The sequence below is a fragment of the Corvus brachyrhynchos genome, unplaced genomic scaffold (assembly GCF_000691975.1).
Source record: "Corvus brachyrhynchos isolate BGI_N302 unplaced genomic scaffold, ASM69197v1 scaffold59, whole genome shotgun sequence".
Classification (NCBI taxonomy): Eukaryota; Metazoa; Chordata; class Aves; order Passeriformes; family Corvidae; genus Corvus; species Corvus brachyrhynchos.
In genome coordinates, this window is record NW_008246054.1 from 5,949,803 (window position 1) to 5,958,308 (window position 8,506).

The 8,506-nt window shown below is 45.7% G+C and overlaps 1 protein-coding gene across 1 annotated transcript in view; it reads left to right on the forward strand.

Moving 5' to 3' along the window:
- DNM1 (dynamin 1) overlaps nt 1-8,506 on the forward strand; it is a 42,932-nt gene that overhangs the window by 2,540 nt on the left and 31,886 nt on the right. Inside the window, exons 5-10 of the mRNA XM_017745419.1 lie at nt 151-249; nt 930-1,090; nt 1,960-2,102; nt 2,182-2,317; nt 3,490-3,557; nt 4,574-4,712. Coding sequence (XP_017600908.1) covers nt 151-249; nt 930-1,090; nt 1,960-2,102; nt 2,182-2,317; nt 3,490-3,557; nt 4,574-4,712 — 746 coding nt within the window. The remainder of the gene's footprint in view (nt 1-150; nt 250-929; nt 1,091-1,959; nt 2,103-2,181; nt 2,318-3,489; nt 3,558-4,573; nt 4,713-8,506) is intronic.

Here is an 8,506-nt window from a genome sequence, read left to right on the forward strand (position 1 = left end):
TGTGGCCTCTTGTACGTGATGGGAGCCGTAATGTGTGAGTTTAAGAGCCCTTGAGTAGCTAAGTTGGGCAATCTGTAACCTCTGTGAACAGAAGAAAATAATACATGAGTTGTTTGCTTGATCAAGTATGTTTGTGGTTTTTTTCCGTAGGCCAACGCACCATTGGGGTCATCACTAAGCTGGATCTTATGGATGAAGGAACTGATGCACGAGATGTGTTAGAAAACAAATTGCTTCCCCTCCGTAGGGGTATGTTTCCTCATGCTTTGTCCATGATCTCCTTCCTCTGTTTTCCCTTTGTGAGGTGTCCTGCCCTCATCCTCTTCCTCCAGTGTATCCCCTTCCTGTAACATCTCTTACAACTTGTGGTTAAGCCATCTCTGTTCCAAGCTAAAACTGAGAAAAGTTGGGGAACCAGGCTCAGTCATGCTGTTTAACAGGAACTTTTTAGGTATTTATATCTTGATATGTAGTCCTAGCAGAAACACAACCTTATGCTCTTATCTTTACTTTCTTTTCAATAAGGTAAGCTGTGAAAGATGTCTAAAACACCCCTCTTGCTGCTATAGTAAAGAAATTAAATAATTCTGGGCTGTGATACATGGCTGTGGCCATGGCAAAAGTACCTGTGCTAAGGACTCATAACAGGAGAGTCTGAAATAAATGAGACTGGAGTGTGCTTTGTGTTTGGGGAGCAGTAATAAATAAGCTAATTCTCTGTTCCATACCCATTTTTGTCCTGCACACCAAAATGTCAGAACCTGGGCCGTTCAAGGAAATTCTAATTTTAAACTCTTCCAATTGCCCCTAATAATGTGTTGCCACTAGAATTCCCCTTTTGTAATGCTGCTGGCTGAGTAACTTCCTTCTCAAGTCTGAGTCTCATTTACATCTTTGCAACCATCTGATCTCTAACCCCACTCTCACAGGTTACATTGGTGTGGTCAACAGAAGTCAGAAGGACATAGATGGCAAGAAGGACATTCAGGCAGCTCTGGCTGCAGAGAGAAAGTTTTTTCTCTCCCACCCAGCCTACAGACACATGGCTGATCGCATGGGAACCCCCTTTCTGCAGAAAGTACTGAACCAGGTACTGTCCACAGTCAAGAACTGCTGCCCTTGGTGTCATTGGCTGTGAAATACATTGAGGCCAATAATGGAGCTTGCCCACCAAAGGCAGAGAGAGCACAGCATTTATCCTTTCGCTTTCAAATTCAATAGTTGGTTCGTGGTATATGCACTATTAGGATGCAAGATCTTTCTGGATAAGTTAAAAGATACCTTCTAAATTCTTGTGATCTCAGTATTTATGGCATACTGATAGTCATTTCCCATTTATTGAGGCTACCTTATCCCTATTTTTCATACAGTAGCAATTTACTGTTGCTTCCCTCTCTGCTCCCTTGAAATACTCTCTGAAGAGAGTCTCTTTCCTGTTTCTCCTTATTCAAATGTTCATCTTTAAACTGGAGTTTCCCGCAGCTGTGCTTTGTGAAAACCCTCTTATTAGAGCCCCATGAGTGATTTTGGCTCCTTCCACCTTGCCTTTTCACCCTTTTTTTTTTAAAAAAGGGCTTTGCCACCACATTGGGTGTCAATGGTGTGCTAATCTGAAGGCAGAATAGCCTTTACCTCTGTGTAAATAGCAAATGCTAATACTTGTATGTGAAGTTTATTCTTGGGTTTGAGTCAGCAGGTTTGTGTGGAGAGGAGTTTTGCACCAGACTAGAAGGTAAATGGAAGGTGAAGAGTAGAGGGGGGCAATAGGCAGGAGCTGGGGAGGGGGAATACCTTCAGCTCCTAACTGGTATTTGTCCTGGGGTAGACATTTTGTTAGGACCACACAGAAGAATTGAACACAGAGAGGAGCTTTCATCTGTTTTGTAGTGTGGAGGCAGCAAACTCTTCCCAGTAACTACCTAGAGGTTTACTGTCATCTTAAACCTTCTTCTTGTGCAGCAATTGACCAACCACATCCGTGACACGCTGCCAGGGCTGCGGAACAAGCTCCAGAGCCAGCTCCTCTCCATTGAGAAGGAGGTGGAGGAGTACAAGAACTTTCGTCCTGATGACCCTGCTCGCAAGACCAAAGCTCTGCTTCAGTAAGTGGCCTCAGTGTCCCTTGCTAGAAAGGACTGCTCAGCGATGAGTTCCACTTCACGCTCTTGGGTTTTCTTTCAGGATGGTCCAGCAGTTTGCTGTGGACTTTGAGAAACGCATTGAAGGCTCTGGAGACCAAATTGACACCTATGAGCTGTCAGGAGGAGCTCGGATCAACCGCATCTTCCATGAGCGTTTCCCCTTTGAACTGGTGAAGGTACTGCTTCCCCGTGCTGCTGAGATATGCTTTTTGTTGCCTGTTATCTGTTACTACTTCTGTCTGCCTCCTTACTCCTCTTGCTATCTTTCATCAGCAGACTTTCTCTTCAGCTGCTTTGTTTCATGGTTTTCCCTTTTAACACCTTTTTTCACTTGTTTGTCTCCTTTGTTGGGACCTTCCCATAGTGCTGACCCTTCCCTCTGTCCCTGTTCTTGTTACAGAACTTAACTTTCTCTGAACTAAATGACAATATTTCTTTGGCTTAATTCCTAAATGCTAAATTAAGTGTGAAAAATCACTTTAACACAACCAATGGTAAATCAATGACTGAATGCCCTCACAGATATTTCATGTCAAAGCTACTATGACTGAATTTCATATAGAAGGGATGGTGCTGAAACTTGTACTTCCTTGCTCCTGAGCATCAGACTGGACCTAAAGTTGGCCTAATAGATACCTAAGAAGCAGGAAGAAGAATTGTAGGTATACCTGGGATTACTTCTGTCTGTCCCCTATCAATGGCCTAGAGGTGGGAATAGTGTAGAAACTGTACTCCCCTCTTGAAAGTGGAAGAGGATTTTTATTGAAAGACATTTTTCTTGGATGGTGAAGTACACTAACCTGATAAAGAGGGATACTGAAAATCTTTTTTTTTAATGTTAGGTGGAACAGATTTGAGAGCCAGATCTTTCTGCTTCATTAGTTTTTGCATTCTGCTTCCTTTTTTTTTGACATTTGAATAAGATGAGGCCATTCTAGTGAAATAAATAGCCTTGCTTGTGTTAGATTTACAATTCACACCAAATGGTTTATCCATTTGTGGTGTTCACTGAAAATGCAACTGCCAAGATCTCATGTTAAATGTTGTGAGGCAAACCAATTTGCTTTAGAAAGCCATCTAGCACTTCAGTGCTTTATCTCAAAGAAGCTCCTTAAGAGCAGCTGGGGCATCTGTAAGTGGAAGCCCTTAGCTGTTCACGTGTGTCCAGGGTGTCCTGCTTTGGCCACAGCAGTTTTATGGCTGGACTCTGTATCCAACGCTTGGGCTAGTATCTCATGTGTCACATGGTAGTGCTGGCATGGGACCTCTTCTCTGCAAAGTCTGCTGCTGTGTGCTGCTATGCAAATCAGTGTCATAAAGTTTCTGATGGAATTCTGTCCTGGTGCAGATGGAGTTTGATGAGAAGGAGCTGCGGCGGGAGATCAGCTACGCCATCAAGAACATCCACGGTATCAGGCACGTATCACGCACTAGGCAGAGCTCTGGCTGAAAAGCCTTGTAAATCCTTCTAGACCTTCCAAATGGAGTTGAAGACTTCAGAGGTACGGTAGGTCAGCCAAAGGGAGGGATAACCTCTGCCTTGAGTCTGGGAGTAGGGACAATCATTCAAGTGAGTTTGCTTTCTTTTCCCATGTGGGAGTCACAGAAGCCTAAAAGGTAAAAGCCTGGGTAACTTGACATCTTTTCAGTCCTTCTTGGGCCTTCACATATGAAAGGGTAGGAAGAGGGATACAACCCCATATTACTGCTTTGTTTAATTAAAACTAAAATGTTGATTTTCACATTAACTAGCAGTTAGTTGTTCAAAACAAGTGTTGGTACAGAGCCTCTCCTCCCCTAGAGATCTGAGGGAGCACTGGTGTGCCCATCACCAGGGTCCCACTGGCCCCACATAGTTAGCAAACAGGTTTGTGTTCCCTTCAGTGTGAAGGTGAGTTGTCAGAAAGTTCAGCCCTGAGACCCTGAGTTGTGCTGCTCCTGGGAAGGTGCCTGTTGGAGCCCTTCCTGCACACAGGGATGTGTACAAACACTGACCTAGATTTATTTTTATTCCTTTCTCTTGGTCAGTTGCCAGCTGAACTTGATAAAGGGTGTCAGAGGTGTCAGTGTCCTAACTATCAAGAAAATCTTCCAGAGCAGGCCTCATCTCCTGCACAACTCTGAGGTCAAATACACTGTGGAGGGGTCAGCCCCTGCCACCCTTAGGCTGAGGTAAAATGGTAACCTGGCCATGGCAGTCCAGCTAAGATCCATTTTGCCCTCAGCACCTCCTTCCTGGGAAGTGCCAAGCATCCCTCATTTTTCATGGACTCCAGTCATGGCTTGTCCAGGGGACATGGCACTTTCCAGCCTAAATGTCCCGGGTTTTGGTGATGGCGGTGCCTGCTCCGAGATGTGTGTGTAACGCTGTGACATTCTCCTTGCCCCTTCTCCCCCTCCTGCCTTGTCTTGTCCCCACCCTGGGTGTTTAGAACCGGTCTCTTCACACCTGACATGGCCTTTGAGACCATTGTGAAAAAGCAGGTGAAGAAGATTAAAGAACCTTGCCTGAAATGCGTGGACATGGTCATTTCGGAGTTAATCAATACTGTTAGACAGTGCACCAAGAAGGTAACCAGAGGCAGCATGGAGTTGGCACCTTCCACCCGCTCGCTGGCTGCGGTGCAGCATCGTGACCTGGGCAGGGACTTGCCTGCAGCCACACTTGGTGTTTTCACCACCTCCTCAGCATGACTAGACCTGAGCAGAGCCAGCCTGGAGCGATCCAGCCAACAAGCCAAACAGAAAGGAAGCACTGTGGGATGTGTGCCATGGCCCTGCTCTGTGAATCTTTTAGAGCTGGGATTTAAATTTTGTGCTCTCTGTTCTTGTAGAAGTTAGAGGGTTAAGCTGTTGGGGGATGTATGGGGCTGAAATTCAGAGCTACAGCACTTACGGTTGTGGGCTGTATCTCAAGGAAACGTTGCTGTGGTGTTTGGCTTGGTTTCTGGCTGGTTTGGTCCATATCCTAATCTGGAATGGCAGCACATGGCTGAGAAGAAGCAAGTTAGAAATGTTCATCAGCCTCTGGGGTCCATCTGCTCTCTCTCTCTCAAGAGAGGGCATCAGGCTTTGCCCTTTGGGATCCATACTGGTATTTTTTGGGGTCAGGGGAGGGAACCTGCCTTGATTCTGCCCTTTGGATGTGGCAGCTTTTGTTTATGAGGTTGGGGTTGAAAGAGAGCAAGATAAGATGACTCGTGCCATCTTCTCAGCTATGACTTGCTGCTTCAGGTTGGGCTGGGTGCTGGTGAAAAGGCACCTCAGTTAGGATTAGGTGGGCACTGGGAACTGGACTCGCCGCTGGCTATTCAGGTGCAGGTAAATGGGCACTGCAGGGGGTTTCCACAGAGTCTGACCCCCTCTCTGCAAGGGTGGGGACAGGTGCCCAAGTGGTAACACTTGCCATCCCTTGCACAAGTGCCTGGTCCTTAGGGCCAGGAGCGTCAGTAGAAGGGCTCAGGTGTGCAGGCACGTGCTTTGCCCCCCAGGACAGACTGGGAGAGCAAAGTGGATGCAGTGAGAGGTTGCTCAGGTTTCTAGAGTGCTGGAGGAGCTTCCTTTTTCTGTCCTGCTGTCCTCTCTTGGGGTGTGTGACTGTGGGAAGCACCCAGAAAATTGCCATTAGAGCCTGTTGACAGGTAAGCACAGGCCCTCGGGCTGCCAAGTATCCAGAGTCACCTGCTAACTGGATCAGAAGGGCCCTCCTTTTTCATGCCCTCTGAAGCTTCTTTTGATTTGTTCTCCATCCATCAGTTGCTATTCAAAACTTCCCATTGATTCTTTCCCATTGCATCCTTTCCTTCACTATTTCTTACTTCATTGTTTCTTTTTCATTCCTCTTTTTACTGACAGTTTTAGAATAAACCATCTGTTCCGAAGGCAGCAGTTCCTCAAGTGATCAGGTAGTGGGTACAGCAGGGTGGGAAATACAGGAGGAGAAAAGACCACATGGATGGAGGGGAAATGTCACAGATTCAGGAATAAAGGATTCCATTTCAACTTGGATCCTACTGCTAAGGTGTTCATGGTTGACTTCAGTTCTAGTTGCGCTGTGTGTGCTCTAGTAGCCATAGTTACTATTTTGTATATGAAGAAAGAAAATACTGTCATTCAGGTGATACTCAGGTACTGTAGGGGACTAATTTTTTAAAAAAATCAGATTTCCCCCGAAGTCTGGTGGGGGAAACAGCATAACTTGAGCTTAGATGGGCAGCTGGATTAGTAGGAATCCTCTGCTGGGTCTGAGGGTGTGAACTGAACTCTGGAAATGCTCTTGCTTTGCTCAAAAGGGGCATTGTTGGCACCTAGGGAGAGACCCTTGGGTGAATCCACATCCTGTAATATATTCCAACTCTTTGCTGCTTAAAAGGCAGAGTGGTTGTACATCTCATAATATGTGTTGAAGAGTGTTTTAATACTGGTGTTGCTTGGGGACTTGCAGGTGTTACCTGCAGAGATGCGGAAGATGAGGTGAAGGAGTAGATACCTGATTTACATGAAGTGGTGGTTATTTACAGCCATCCCAGGATTTGTTGTTAGCTGCAGGCACCCCAGGTGTGGTTATAAACTGCAGCTTTAGAAAAGTAGTATCCCCTTCCCATGCCAAGGGGATGTTATTCCCTGAAAGTACTGGCAAAGCAGTAATGGCCCATGATAAGACAAGTAACTCAGATTGTGTAACAAAGAACATCCTGGTAGAAGCTCTGAAGTGTTAAAAGAAGTGCTGAAAAACTTTTTTTGGGTGCAGTAGTCTTGAATTGGATTGATCCTGGCTATATTTTAGTAACTTTAGTTTCTGTGGACTTTCTGTTCTTCCTGAGTGGAGCCACTGAGAACACAGACCACATAATATCAGGGGAAATTAATAGTTCCTTATAAATCACAGCAGGCCTGTGTTGGGTCTGATGCTGCAGGTATAATGGGTGCTTTGTATAGCTATGGATGTCTTGTAGCATGTTTGCATTTTCCTAAATGGGTACATCTGTTCTTACTGAGGAGGTTGATGTTGCAGGGAAGGTGGGTGAGATGAAATATGTTCTGTAAGTGGAGTGGTTTGTCCGAATCCCTGAAACTGAGAGACTCTGGTTCAGTTCTGCCAAAACAAGATACAAGTGATAGACCTCTGCAGGTCTTAGCCTGGCTCCTGTTCAGGCTTCCTGCAGCTGAAATAAGGAAAACTTGAGGGGGAGATAACCATGGCGGGAAGGAAAGGGAAATAAGATAAAGAGATACAAGAAATGGTGAATGTCTAGGAAAAGAGGCAGTGGCTCACTGGCAAGAAGCTTTGTCTTGAAATCCCAAGAAGCTTTCCTTCAGGAAGTGATCACTTGATACCTGGGGGCTCCATTCACTCATCTTGCTCTTGACAGCTCACCATTTCACTGGCCCAGCTGCTCCTACCTCATTCCCCCTTTGCCACTTCCATTTGCCTGTAGACTCTCCTGATACTTGGCAGTGCACAGGCCCCATAGCAATGCTCACCTGGTTCAGTAAGCTAATGGAATGAACCAAAATCTCACTTCTCATTTTGCCTTGTGTTTTCTCTCTTCTCCCTTTTCCTTCCTTCTTTCTTCCTCCTTCCTGCTCTTTCTCTGCTTTGCTTTCTTCTTCCTCGTTGCTTCCTCCCACCCTTCCCCTGCCATGCAGAACGGGTCTCTTCACGCCTGACCTCGCTTTTGAAGCCATAGTGAAAAAGCAGGTGCAGAAGTTGAAGGAGCCAAGTCTGAAGTGTGTGGATATGGTAGTGAGTGAGCTCACATCCACCATCAGAAAGTGTAGCGAAAAGGTAAAGAAACAAAAAATCAAAGAAAGGTCAATGCCCACCCCCTTCCCACACACTTCCATGCTGTTTCTCCACACACACGCCTGGAACTCCAGCAAATCTCCAGAGAGAAAACTGATATAACGATGCATCTAAAGGAGAGCAGCAACCTGCAGGTGCAAGAGCAGTTTAAAGGCAGGCCAAGGGAAGTGGGTGACAACTGATGGGCTCTTTAGCTGAGCAGTGAGCTGGGACCCAGTGGGTTACTCTGGCATAACCTTTTCCTCTGTCCGTATCAGTGTGGATCAAACCCTTTGTAAGACCAGTTTGCTGTGCCATTGCCTGCACATTTGGAACTTCTTACTTGTTATTTCTGGGACCCCCTTAAATCCAGATACCCTAGAAAAAGATAAAAAGCCAGAAAAAGACCTCCCATCCCTGCAGCATTAGTGGTCTGCAGTGAATATTGACCAGTAGCATCTACAAAACAGCAGTTGATGAAAAATTTGAGGTGCAAGATGTTCTGCAAGAGACATTCAGAATTCCAAAAGGCTTTGAGAAAAGCTTTACCAGGCATTACACTCTCTACATCATTTTCCTG